The sequence below is a fragment of the Oratosquilla oratoria genome, chromosome 17 (genome assembly GCF_046742065.1).
Source record: "Oratosquilla oratoria isolate Oo_2021 chromosome 17, ASM4674206v1, whole genome shotgun sequence".
In the NCBI taxonomy this organism is placed as follows: Eukaryota; Metazoa; Arthropoda; class Malacostraca; order Stomatopoda; family Squillidae; genus Oratosquilla; species Oratosquilla oratoria.
Window position 1 is genome coordinate 5,956,215 of NC_134793.1, and position 15,052 is coordinate 5,971,266.

General features: G+C 40.3%; 1 protein-coding gene across 2 annotated transcripts in view; it reads right to left on the bottom strand.

The window, feature by feature from the left end:
- Nucleotides 1-11,232: 11,232 nt before the first annotated feature.
- The window catches only part of VhaSFD (V-type proton ATPase subunit VhaSFD), a 31,752-nt gene continuing 27,932 nt past the window's right edge, over nt 11,233-15,052 (bottom strand). For both annotated transcript variants that reach the window (XM_076200333.1, XM_076200332.1), the window contains 2 exons: nt 12,082-12,195; nt 11,233-11,818 (listed from right to left, as the gene is read on the bottom strand). In XM_076200333.1, the coding sequence (XP_076056448.1) occupies nt 11,752-11,818; nt 12,082-12,195 (181 nt within the window). In that variant the 3' untranslated portion in view covers nt 11,233-11,751. The remainder of the gene's footprint in view (nt 11,819-12,081; nt 12,196-15,052) is intronic.

Genomic DNA, 15,052 nt, shown 5'->3' on the forward strand with positions numbered 1-15,052 from the left:
GGAATTGTATGGAGGAACATTGGTTGCTTGAATTCTTTTTTCACTAAACGTAACTTTATTTTCCCCTTTCTAGACTACAGATTCTATTATATTCCATTGTCATTGTCATTTTGATGCATGTTGTGCTGATTCAAATTAATATACTCACAGATAATTTACTAAATGATTCTAACCTTGACGGGAGGTAATCAACTAGTATAACTTTGGTGGATCCAAACATATCTTCTTAATTTGCGAACCAAGAAATTACCTTGCTGATTGATATCTACACCATCAGGGTACCTTTGTTCTTCTGGGAGCTGGCGCCCTTGCAGCAGCAGTCGTCTTGTTCCTTGAAATTACCACTTTCATCCGCCAGAAACTCATCATACTGAAACCACGGTCAACAAGAAAACGCCACAGAAACAGAAAGCATCGAAGAAAACGAGGAAGATTGTAGCTTATACATAGAAGTTCCGTACTCAGATGATCTTGCACTATAATGTAATTTGTGAATATCTGAATAATGATAGTAATGATAACGATACTGATAAATGGGATGAAAGTTGCATAAACGGTAATATATCATAATGTATAGTGTGGCATCATTCCTGTTGTTGATCCTGCTAATGGTAAAACAATGATATTGGTAATGCCAACAATATTTTATATACTGTAACTAAGTGTTTAATAATTATGATAATGATTATAACGAAAATATCGTGTGTTAATATTCCTTACATAGACGGATATATTGTATATTGTCGCCGATATTATAATTCATCATATTCTCACACTATGTGAATTGTAGCGACAGAATGTGTAGCTATTTACCTTATGGAATATACAGGGAATGAGCAAAGTCCTGACTCATGGATTGAGGTACCCACAGTCTAGAATTCTAGATAAGAAAGAACGTCAATCTCTTGGAGAAATGTGGAAAAAGGTTGGGTTATTTATTAATGTTGAATCTCCTAAATAACTTAAATTAATTGTTGTTTGAGTAGAGAGATGTGAAACTAGGTTGTTACGAGCGAGTGAATTCAATTTCACCTTCGTACATCAAAGCATACAACTATCGTAGGTTACTACAAAACTCGCAAATTAGTAAAATCTCATGTTTAGGAACGCTTACTATACTCTCATATCAACCAATTTATTTTTTGCCATAAACATTGAGTATGATACCTTTAGTTTGCAGATATTTTGTGTTGAGGATAGATTTCATTATTCTAAAAAAAAAAAAAAAAAAAAAAAAAAATGCTGCACGCGCCTTCGGAAAACTGTGAAATGCATTAGGATATTACAAGGGCAGTGATGGATCGTCATTAATCATAAGCCGTGAGTAAGGCAATGTCCTGTTCTTAAACACTTCATAGTTGCTCAATTGATCGATCATACGTGCACATGAGGTGTGATGGTTGGGTGCTCCTTCCAGCAGTGATGACAGAATCAACTCAGCGCTCGTAGAGGTCGGACGTCTCTTCAAACCAGCTCTCTCAACAAACTCCAAGGAATCTTCGCCGGCCGGTGGTGGCTAGGAGATATATCTCCTAGCTGCTGCCGGTCTGGCATGGCCGACCTCTACGTTGACGTCGGCAGGCGGGTTTACACCAAGACAAATACACACATTTCCCAAGTCACGTAAATCTCTGTTTTCAGAGTGGTGCTTGGAAGAAAAGAGGCACACGCACACTTGCTCGCTGGCAAAGCAGAGGCCCAAACCGTCTCACTCAGAACTCTCAATCTGATCGCAGGCTGGTCGACGGAGAGACTTGGGACACCTCTCTGTTCAACCGGCCCGCAACCTAACGCTGGCCTCTTCGCTGACGCTGGTGAGCGAGTTTACACTTCTGACATTTACACACAATTCCCAATCGCGTAATTCTCTGTTTTCAGAGTTGTGATTGGAAGGAAAGAGATCATACAACACCCGCCCGTCTGCCCCTCCTCGCACCGCCACTGAATCAACTCTTCAGGAACTCAAACCCAACCTGGGGAAAAACAGACAACGCACGCCCCACTTGTGGCTTATCAGGAACGCGATCGCCAGCGGTGGTGGCGAGGAGTTATATCTCTTTTGCCGCTGCTGGTCTGGTTACGGACCGATCTCTTCGTTGACGTCGGCAGGCGGGTTCACACCGCCCGCCTGCCCCCCCCCTCCCTCGCACCGCCACTGAATAAACTCTTCAGGAACTCAAACCCAACCTGGGGAAAAACAGGCAACGCACGCCCCACCTGTGGCTTAACAGGAACGCGCTCCACACACGGGAAGCGAACTCTACTCACTTCCCGTAAGATACACACACACACCTCTCACGAACATAGTCACGCCACACGCACAAACATCTACACTTGCTTTTTCTTCGACTAAAATTCGCTTCCTTTCTAACTTTCTCTTCTACTACATCTCATTTCAGTTTACCTCCCACTAAAGATTTTTCCGTTTTTCCACCTTTACTACTACGACTCCTACCATTTTCTAAACTTTCGTTGGTGATCCTAATCCTAATCCTAACCTCGGCGTCGGCACCTCCGTCCAAGCTCCCGGTCCATTTCTCCCGAGCCACGACTACCAATAAACCCCTAATCGCCCGGTGGCAATAGCCCTCTTTTATACGCTACTATCTTTTCATTTTCTTACAGACATTCTTCCCCTCCCACAAAACCCGATCCCGCACAAGTGAGTGGTCTTTCCTAGAGATTCAGATTCAGAATTCTGCCAGGGTGATCCCCCAACACACACACACCACAATACACAATTTCTACGTGCGTTTAAGAATAGACTAGGAATCTTGTGTCGAATATATGTTTAATCTATGATGTTATAATTGTTAAGTCGCATGTTTGGAGAAACGAATACGTAATTTTGAGGTGAAAGTCATAATTTTTATTTAGTGTGAAACTGATTACGAATTTACGCATGAAGAAAGGAGGGTGGGGTAGAACCGTAGAATACTGTACCGGGCAGTTGGGTGGAAACATCGACAAGGGTCGAAACTGCATTGCGAGCCGTTTGTAGGCTCGTTCATTACCGGGGATGCCAACATTGAATGACACCTAGTTGATGGATACAGATTTAAAACGGGAGGAAATTTGGATGAGTCACGATTGGATTTCGTGGATCAATGGGTAGCGGGAATGGAGGATGGAAAGAATTTCAGGTTACTGCGTTAGTCAACGATAATTATGAAAGATGGGATGAGGAGGGAATTGTAGACGAGAGCCATCTGTATAGATGATATTCATAGCAGGGAATTTAACGGGTAAGTTCGAGACTCGTCGAATGATATCCAATGACATTAGGTTCTTTGTGTAGCTAATATAAAGTAGGGGCACACATGGGGTGGATGTCAACCAGGGAGCTTTGGCGAGTGTTGTGATTGGAATGTCAACTATTACTAGTGTGGACAAGTCCGCCATACTCATGTCAAATAGATGGTCATAGTATGGGTTTTTGTCAAGTCCTTTAAAGAGTTGAAGGGCTGAAGTGAATTTGAGATATTGGGATGGTGAAACTCTTGATGGAAATGATATATTTTATTGATCTCAAGGCCTGGTGTGTGTGTGAGAGGGGTGTCAGCTTTCTGCATGCAAGCTTTTAACTTGACTCTCCAAAAACCACCAATGCCGAAGAGTAGACTGAGAAAGCACATGAGGTCTAACATTCTGTTCTGTATAATTTCTTAAGTGGATGAGGTTGGAGGGAGGGCAGGAGTCACCATAATATGAAGTGGAGGGGATCAACCAGCTCCAGCTGTGGAGAAGCTGTCTTGTTGCATTAACTCTTACCTGAGCAGTGTAGTGGGGACAGGGATGATCCTTCATCCACAAGGAGCCAAGATGAAAGGGACAAGAAATTGATTATTTGATGGACATGGGGTGTAGGGTGGGTGTATGCTTCAACTTGGCTGCCCACCTTGTAAAGGGGGAAGTAGCTTTTAGTCAATCAATCAGTTTTTGCCTCAAGTTTCACTAAGTAGAAAACCCACAGGCACAAAGTAGCTAGGAACAGTCCTCAAGCCCTCCCAGAGATCTTTCTGGGAAGAAACTTCACTGTTGTCTGTGTTGTAGTATGGGATTGTTTCTATGTTACTGGATGAAAGTGGGAAGGAAAGGGAAGCACTCACTGTTTGTCAGCTCCCCATGAATGAAAAAGAGTAAGAAATAGAGTTGAAGTTGTTAGAGAGAGAGATCCTGGGCCCAATTCAGAGACTAAGTGTCAGGTCCTCAGGGCTGCATTTGAATATAAAGTAGCAATGACTGCAACAGCACTGTAGTAAAGAGGTAAAATGCAGAATATGGGATCCAGTGTATTTAATGTTTCACCCAGCAGGACTTCTTCAGAAATAACACAGTATACAAACATCTGACTCCTTCTATAGCCTGAGCTTGTGGGGAGAAACAAACATGAAATTGGTGTAAACACAACTTACGAAAAATGCTTGTTACTTTGCAAGTTGTGTGTACACCAACTTCATGTTTGTTTCTCCCCACAAGCTTGGGCTATATAATGAGTCATATGTTTGTCTACTATTTTATTTCTGAAGAAGCCCTGCTGGGCAAAACATGAAATACACTGGACCCCATACTCAAAGGATTACAAAGACGGAGCATGCCGAGAGGAGACCTTTTGATCCATATCTAGGTCGGATGCAAAAAAAAAATCATATTAATAATAAAATAATAAATAAAAACTATGGTAATGTAAATAACAAATAAAATACATAAATAAATGCATAGGTATAGTTAAATAATAAACAAACAGGTAAATAGTAAATAATAATAAATTGACATATAACTAATAACACTGGCCTGCTAAGTTTCAAAGGTAAAGCATCTGATAACTGATTCTACGGTAATTTGCTATGCAGAATCTAAAAATCACACTCATTTTGTTCAATCAGGTCACGTTTTTGAGATACGAGGCGGTAAAAATAATTAAAAACGCCATTTAGTGCTATTTATTCCCTTTAATTTTGGAAAAAAATTCTTGACAAAAGAAATAATTTTTTCTTGCATAGTTCAGAAGATAAAGAGGATATATTACAGAAAATCTAATCATGGATGAAGGGCCTTTTCAGTGACTTTCTCCTGTGTTGGGCAGCCACCACGTCTCGTTTCAAACACCAACAGTAGTCCGCAAGAAAGTTCACATCCCGAGTTCTTCCATGACACGAATATCCTGGTGGAAACATTCTCCCTGTTCCTCACTGAAGTCACCACAGTTCTGAGGGAAATAGTCTAAGTGGGACCGTAGAAAGTGCATTTTGACTGACATGCGAGCCCCTAATTTTTTATAGCTGTTCAAGAGCTCAACGACTTCTTTCTCGTATTCTGCACTTCGGTTATTTCCTAGAAAGTTTCTTATCACTGACTTAAGCGACCACCAAACGGACAGCTCAGCTGCATTCAGTGCATCGTCAAACATTGAGTCCTTCATAAGTTCCCTTATCTGAGGCCCATCAAAGATGCCAGCCTTAAGCTTTTCCAGACTGATCCGAGGAAACTTCTGCTGAAGAAAAGTAAATCCCATGCCATCCTTGTCCATTGCCTTCACAAAGTTCTTCATCAGTCCCAGTTTGATATGTAAAGGTGGGAGTAAGACCTTGTTTGGTTCAACAAGAGAACGAGCCTGAACATTGTGTGAACCAGGTTCCAACGTTGTCGTGGTGGCCATTCTTGTCTGACAAAATATTGATCATCAGCCCGACTATCCCACAAACACAAAAAGCATGGATACTTTGTGTACCCACCCTGTAGTCCCAAAACCAATCCAACTACCTTAAGATCTCCACAGATCAACCAACCATGGTCATTGTAGTTCAGAGCAGACAGTAGCTGATCCATGTTGTCGTGAGTTTCTTTCATTTGCACCGAATGACCGATTGGAATTGAAGAGTATTTATTTCCGTTGTGAAGGAGGACTGCCTTGAGACTTCTGCTGGAAGAGTCGATGAACAGTCTCCATTCAGTAGCAACATAGTCCAGCCCCATTGATTGAATCAAACCAGCAATGTTGTTGCAGTAAACTAATGACGAGTCCTTCTGGGTTGTGAAGAACTGTCTAAATTCTCTTTCACGCTCTCAGTACCAAAAGAATGTTGTCTCAGGTGCTAGCAAATTTTTCTCACGAAGACGAGAACCCAGAAGCTGTGCTGATTCCTTTGATAGGTTTAGATCCCGTGTCAAGTCATTGAGATCTGCTTGTGTTAGAGGCACTGGCAGGTCATTCTCTTCTGGCATGTATTCTCCACCCTCTGCCCTGTCTAGTGCGTTATCAGATTCCGATTCAGAGCTAGATTCCATTGCAACATCTGGCTCGGGAACGGGCAGGCCTGGACCATGAGGGACTGGTCGTATGGCAGACGGAACATTAGGATACTGAATACAATGCTTGTTCTTGCGGTTGACTCCTTTAAGATTAGTCATGCAGAAATAGCAGTCTGACACATGATCTTTACCCTCTCTCCAAACCATTGGAACAGCGAATGGCATACTCTTCCTTTTTTTATTTCTCCAATCACACAAGTTCTCGACACATGTTTTGCAGCTAACATGGGGTGCAAATGGCTTGTCCTGGTCCCCAAGCTTAACTCCAAAGTAAGCATGATATGCCTTCTTCACAAAATCAGTTATATTTGCTAGTCGACGAGGAAGAATCACATTACCACATATGTAGCAGAACCTATCAGGATGATTTGTGCATTTGCGTTCCATTTTCTGTCAATCTAAGATACGTGTCCAAAATAGAAACACAAGAAGCACAGATTCTTGTAAAAAGCACAGATTCTTATAAAATCAGTCACATTGATTGGAGATCACACTTTTCTAAACCATTTTCAGTTTCAGTGTTGTCAACGCAGTTTGTCAATGTAGTCAATGCAGTTTCAGTTTCCGTTTCGGTTTCAGTTTCCTGAAAGTAAACAAAAACATCATTAGGTTTCAGTATCAGTTTCGGGGTGCTACAGTATAATTTTTATGCAAAAAAAAAAATAGGAATAGGCTATACCTGCAGCCTCGTTTTCCTTATACTTAGTACTATACAAGGCCCAAAAGTCGCACTTCTCATATCTAAAAAACTAGACCTGATCCAAGGAAACGGATGGCATTTTTGGATTCAGCACACCAAAAAACCTATAAATCACTTGAAAAACCTTCGACCTTTGAAAAAAAAAAAATTAAATGCAGGCCAGTGTAATAAATGAAAATCAGACAGACAAATAATAACAAAACAAAAACAAATAATATAAGATAAATTATAATCATTACAGCATCTTACTTAGGTATTTATCTAAATGATTCTTAAAGCTTCGAACTGAACTACATTGCACTACCTGTGCAGGAAGTTTATTCCATTCATTAACTACACGGTTGGCAAAGTTGTTTCTACCTACTTCCAAATTGAATCTATTTCCGGACAGTTTGAGACCATTGTTTCTTGTCTGATTCTCATTCAATGTAAAAATTTGGTCACTTTTGATGTTGTCAATTCCCTTTAGAATTTTAAAGACCTGTATCAAGTCACCTCTGAGTCTACGCTTTTTTAGGGAAAACAGATTCATATGTTTTAGTCGATTTTCGTATGATTTATTTCTGATATTTGGAATCAGTTTTGTGGCTCGCCGTTGTACTTTTTCCAGTCTGTCAATGTCTTTAATGAGATTCGGTGACCATACGGAAACAGCTTATTCCAAATGTGGACGAACTAACGATTTATATAGCTTGTTAATGCGTGATGGACTTTTGAAATCAAAAGATCGCGCAATCAGTCAAAGGCATAAATTCACTCCCACCCATTTCATCCCCACATACTCCCATTCACCACCCCTCCCTCCTTCTTTTCTTGGCTCCTCCTGGATGACAGGTCATTCCTGTATTTCGCCCACTGATCTGGGTCAGAAGCAATATTGAAAGACACAGCACATCCACAGCAAGTCCACTTCACTTAATCAGTGACCCCCCTCTCCATCCTCTCATGCAGAAAAAAGAAGACGGGGAGAAATCCCTTTGGGCTGCATCAAAATATCATTCACACATGCTCTCCCCCCATCCCCCACCCACTACCTTTCATGCCTCACACCATCATCCATACACAACCATTCTCCACTCACTCCTATCTTCTGTCTTCTCCCTTCCTAAAAGTTACTGTGGTAACATGCAGGAATCCACATTCAAGGAATTTGTTGCATGGAATTTAACCTCTTCAATACAAATAAAATTCTCACAGGCAGTATCAGCTGCCTGATGTACAATGATTCAATGATGCATCAAAATAAAGTTACAGCTGTATTACTCGATCTCTCCCACTCTGAACATTGATACATACATACATATACCAAGGCTTTTTCCCCCTTACAAGGGAGGTAGCCAAAAAGAAAAAGGCATAAAATCATTCCCACCCATTCCATCCCTAAATACACTCCACTCCCCTCCACCCTCCCTCCCATCTTAGCACCTCCTGGATGACGGGTCATCCCTGCACCTTGTCCACTGCCCTGCGTCAGCAGCAGTGTTGCAAATCACAGCAAGGCCGCTTCATTAAATCGACGACCCCCCTCTCCATCCCCCCATGCATAAAAGGAGAAGACGGGGAGAAATCCCTTCGGGCTGCGTCAAATTTTGCTCACACATACTCCCTCATCCCCCACCCATTCCACCTCATGCATCACAACATCATCCATATACAACCATTCTTCATTCACCCCTATCTTCTGTCCTTCCTCAACAGACATTCCCCTCTTCCCTAAAGCCCCTTCACCCCATCCATCCATCTCATCCTAGGATGTCCCCTCATGTTCACTCCCTCCACATCTGCCTTCCATACCTCTTTTACCAGTCTTTCTTCACTCATTCTTTCCATGTGTCCAAACCATCCTAATACTCTTTCATCAACCCTATCTCCCAACTCCCTTTCCACCCGTTCTCCTCACCTCCTCATTTCTCACTCTATCTAGCCTAGTAACCCCCATCATACCTCTCAGACACCTCATCTCAAACACATTCAAACTCTTTCTCTCTTATGTTCCATGTTTCTGCTCCATACAGTGCTGTCGGCACAATCACTCCTTCAGAGTCAAAGGCATCCTCTTAGCATCCACTCCCAAATGTCTATTCCTCATTACACTTTTTAATCCACCAAGGCATTTACACGCTTCTCTCAATCTACATTCTACCTCCACCTCCACTCCACCTTTTCCTGCCACATTTGCACCCAAGTATCTAAAACTATCCACTTCCTCTAGTCTTTCACCCTTAATGCTCACTTCCAGTCTGCTGCCACTTTCACCCCTTGTACATCTCATCACCTTACTTTTACCCACATTTATCTTCAGCTTTCTTCTTTCACACACTCTCCCAAACTCTGTCACCAACTTCCTCAATCCCTCCTCCGATCCTGCCACAAACGCAGTGTCGTCAGCAAACAACAGCTGGCTCACCTCCCACTTTTCTCCATTTTCTTTAAACATCTCCAACCCCTGACCCACCACCCTTGCACCACCCATTCATGTACAAGTTGAACAGCCAGGGCAACATAACGCATCCCTGACGAAGTCTCACCTTTACCTCGAACCACTCACTCTCTCCATTTCTTATTCTAACACATGCTGTACTACTCTCATAAAAACTCTTGACAGCTCCTAGAAGCTTTCCTCCTATCCTGTATATCCACAAAACCTCTCATAGTGTCTTCCTGTCTACCCTGTCATAAGCCTTTTCCAGATCCATAAAAGCCCAAAAAACATCCTTCCCCTTTCCTATAGCTTTCTCACATATCTGTCTTACCACAAAAATCTGATCTACACAACCTCTACCCGTCCTAAATCCACAGTTCCTCACCAATTACTCCCTCTGTTCCTCTCCTAATCCTCTCAATCAAGATCCTCCCATAAGCCTTCCCAACTACACTTAACAAGCTAATCCCTCTGAAACTACTACACTCACACTTGTCCCCTTTTCCCTTGTAAAGTGGAATTATACATGCACTCCTCCAGTCCTCCGGCACTCTACCCTCTCTCCAGCAAACATTGAATAACCTCACCAGCCAGTCCACCATCACTGTACCTCCTTTTTTTAGACATTCTGCATGGCATCCATCCAGACCAGGTGCCTTACCTACTTTCATCTTCTTAACAACTGCCTTCACTTCATCCTTCCTTATTTATCCTCCATTTTCCTCACTCATTGAACATTGATAACCACAGAAAATATGATCAAGCAAGTTCACAGAATATGGGGTCACTTAGCTACAACTACAAAATAAATATAATCATGACACTGATGCAGGCATCCTCATATAACCACTCTTGCCTCATGACACCTACGTAGGCAGTATCATATGGAAAGGGTTAATGAACCATGTCCTTGCTTCAATTTTGCCAGTGGTAAGGTTTGAACTTTCATCCCCTTGACCATCACTGCAAGTAACAACACTAACTCGGTCAGACAGCTTTTGCTGCTGTGTGAAAATTATAACGAATCCTTCTAGTTTCACTAACAGGAAACCACAGTCCCAGCTAGCAACATTCCTTGGGCCCTCACATGGAGTTCTAGACAACTCACAGAAGTATTGTCTATACAGTGTTGTATTTGTGTCATTGTCAGCTCTCCCTGCATGGAGGAAAGTATTGGAAAATAATCAGAACTCATTAAAGTGATATTTTGAGCTTGGTCTATGGATAGAGTGCCAGCCCTGTATCTGCAGATGAAGGTACAGGGTTTTAACAAGGTGATGCAAACAAGGTCATCATATTAAAACACCAGGGCAGGATTTGCAGTAATGGATTTAAACTGGACAAATTTAGATTTAAGAAGGAAATACGCAAGAATTGGCTTACTAATAGAGTGGTCAACAAATGGAATAGACTTAGTAACCAGGTAGTGAGCGCTGAAAGTATCAGTTGTTTAAAGAAATGGTTAGATGACTTTATGGATGGGGATGACAGGTGGTGATGGATATGGAGCTGCCTAGTGTAGGCCTTATGGTCTCTTGCAGTCTCCTTCATTCTTATGTTTTTATGTGAAGGTTCTGTAGATTTTGTAGATGCAAGGTAGATGGCTCTCTCCTATATTCATCTCACAGGATAACCACAAACAGGTACCTATCATTGATCCACAGTGGAATGTATGTAGGCTGTGCTTCATTTATAGCTGGCTGCCCTTTCATTGTAATCCTCCACAATTCTACAGAAAGTGACTGACAAAGTAAATACTGTCATAGGATTTTTTTTTATCCAGAATGAAACAAGCAGATCTAAAACAAAGTTTTCTTTCAGTATATTTACATGACCACAACCCTTTCAGTCCTAATATGGAAGATTGTGCTGACTGAAGAGACCTGGGCCTTCATATTCCCATATGCCTCTTATACCTTCCCAGCTAAAGCTGACTTTGTCAGACTAACATAAAGAGTACAAGGACAGAAAATGCACATCTATGTCACCAGTAATCTTCACAGACATCTGCCAGAAGAAAATGTACTTTTCATTCTTCTAAATGTGACAGTTGGAATGTTACATTAATCTCTATTTTATTTTACACTGACACCACACATATAATTCTGAAACAACCAATTATATATTCTATAGAATTTCTAGACAACATGACCTGTACAAAGAATATTCAAAATCAACAGAACATGATACACAATATATATCAATGTACAACCCCAAGTGTTCCACTGGACACAAGTTCCTGCCTCCAATCTGCTGCAAATGACTTGTGTGCAGAGTGTGAGTCAGCACTCCTAATACACTATGCTGAACTCATAGCTCAGCTGCGAGCAGCAACACCTGAGCTCTGCTGTGTGTCTTTCTCAAGTTGTTTGCCCAAGTACTCCCTATGAGGAGGAACAGGAAAAAAAATGTGGTCAAAAGTTTACACTAACATAATATTTCAAAGATCCCTATGAAATCATGGAATTTATATACAAAGGTTTTGTAATTCAAAAGAAAGTAAAATGTTTTTTTTTTTCTTAAATACACATGATCAAAATATGTATCGCAAGCCTAATCATGCTTCCTTACAAGACACAATTTCTAAGCAATCTCAGATAAGATGATCTGTCAAAATGCAGACAAAATAAGAAATTCTTTTTCTTACCAATTGTGTACCATGAGCTTCTGTACAGCAAGAAGAGCCTCATATCGAACATTAGGGTCATCATGGGTCAAGTGTTGCATAACCCACTGTTTGCCTCCCAACTGTTCCAATACTCTGAAACACATTTGAGAGAATCTTCAAATATGCCTGAGAAATTTTGTCCTCTATGATATAATAGAAAATTAGAACAGTTACATGAGCTAAGATATAATGAAAATGGGTAGGATCAGTACATTACAAAATAAGTAAATAAAAAATACAAACATCCATTCCTGGTATATCCCTACAAATATCTATTTGAACTATTTTAAGAATTATTTTAATTTTCATACATTTTTTCAGCTATTACCGACTGCAAATATGTGAATGCCTTCAATGGAACGAAGGGATTTTATACTGTATGACATTATTGCCTCATTGAGGGCAACAGGTCTTCTGCAAGAGACCAGGGACTATGAATTGATTTATTGATTGACCTTATTGCCATCATGCACTGACTTTAGCAGGATTGACAGTGCCATCTATTTACCCTCTCACCTTCAGGCACCAGTACCCTAGTCCAATCAGCCACTATGATCCCCAGTATTCTAAATGCTACTCAAAATATCTGTTAAGCACCTAACATTTCTTTTCTGTTTCCTATGTATGCACATAATTTATCTAATTTTTGTATTTCAACTGACACAATGTACACAGAGGAATTAGAGTGAACATGAATGGGAAGGTTATAGAGTTAATGATGGGATGATGGCTAAGTTTGAATTAGTTTGAATCAATTACAAGTGTTATTAGCTCTTCATGAATTATTACAACCAACTTCTTAGTGAACTTGAACAATTATTGCAAAACTCCCCCTTATCAGGAGGCTAGGACGGTGCCCCTTACAGAGGGCTTTGTAGCATGAAATTTAATGAACCATGCCCTTATTTCAACTCACTAGTAGCAGGGTTCAAACTGCCAGCACCTCAACCCACTTGGCCAGCAAGCTTCCCAAAAATAAATAGAATAGCTCAATATAAAACCTAAGATGATACATTAAGGGCCATTTGAAACAAGGAGCAAGTGGTTAATTTCAACCTTTTAACCTGCAGTATATATTTCATGTCACAAGGGCAGTTCATTAAAGTCCATGCTACAAAGTCCTCTGTAAGGGGCACCATTCTAGCCTCCTGATGGTGCGGGGTGTCTCACAACATTAAACCAAATGAAGCAATCTTGCTGTGGATGTGCTGTGTCTTGCTACATTGCTTCTGACCCAGGCCAGTGGGTGCGATGCAGGGATGACCCATCATCCAGGAGGAGCCAAGAAAAGAGGGAGGAAAGGGAGGTGAATGGGAGTGGAGTATGTGGGGATGAAATGAGTGGAAGTGGATTTATGCCTTTGACTTTGGTTACCTCCCTTGTAAGGAGGAAAAGGCCATTGGTATATGTATGTATATGTATCATCAATCATCATTTTTCTTTTCCTTGCTGACGGACATACTGGACCTTGACTGATCAAAGCTTCATTCTGAAACCACCCATACCTCATCTGATTAATAAAACCATCTGGCATTTCTCAAATATAAAAGGCTCCCATTTTATTGAGGTATTTGCCCCACTTCTTACCAAGGGTATGCTACAAAGATGAATCAAATTCTCTGGCAGTAATCAGAATAAAAAGATATGTACTTCTGCCTCCCCATCCCTGCAAATATTTAAAGGATGACCATATTCTTAACAAAATAGTTTGGCAGAAGCCAGAACATATCTTTTAGTATAAAAGGATTGAATCACACAAGATAATTCTCTTACTGCCAATGGGGTACCCCAGAGATAAGCAAAATATCCTGGTATGGAACTACATACATATACCAAAGGCTTTTTTCCCCTTTATAAGGGAGGTAGCAAGAAAAAAAAAACATATTTAACCACTCCCACCCATTACAAAGGATTACAAAGGCAAAGCATGCCGACAGGAGACCTTTTGATCCATATCTAGGTCGGATGAAAAAAAAAAAAAAAAAAAAAAAAAAAAAAAAAAAATCATATTAATAATAAATTAAAACTATAACAATGTAAATAACAATTAAAATACATAAATAAATGCATTGGTATAGTTGAATAACAAACAAACAGGTAAATAGTAAATGATAATAAATTGACATATAACTAATAATAAATGAAAATCAGACAGACAAATTATAACAAAACAAAAACAAATAATATAACATAAATTATAATCATTACAGCATCTTACTTAGGTATTTATCTAAATGATTCTTAAAGCTTCGAACTGAACTACATTGCACTACCTGTGCAGGAAGTTTATTCCATTCATTAACTACACGGTTGGCAAAGTTGTTTCTACCTACTTCCAAATTGAATCTATTTCCGGACAGTTTGAGACCATTGTTTCTTGTCTGATTCTCATTCAATGTGAAAATTTGGTCACTTTTGATGTTGTCAATTCCCTTTAAAATCTTAAAGACCTGTATCAAGTCACCTCTGAGTCTACGCTTTTTTAGGGAAAACAGATTCATGTGCTTAAGTCGATTTTCGTATGATTTATTTTTGATATTTGGAATCAGTTTTGTGGCTCGCCGTTGTACTTTTTCCAGTCTGTCAATGTCTTTAATGAGATTCGGTGACCATACGGAAACAGCATATTCCAAATGTGGACGAACTAACGATTTATATAGCTTGTTAATGAGTGATGGACTTTTGAAATCAAAAGATCGCGCAATCAATCCCAGAATCTTATTTGCTTTCTCAGAGGCTGAAATACACTGCTTGGATGATTTGAGGTCGTTACTGATAATTACACCGAGATCTTTTTCACTATCCACTTTTGTTAACGAATTTCCAAATAACTTGTAATCGTACTTGCTGTTATTTTTACCTATGTGCATTACCTTGCATTTACTTGTGTTAAATTTCATTAGCCACTTTTCAGACCATTGCTGTAATTTATCTAAATCTTCTTGAATAT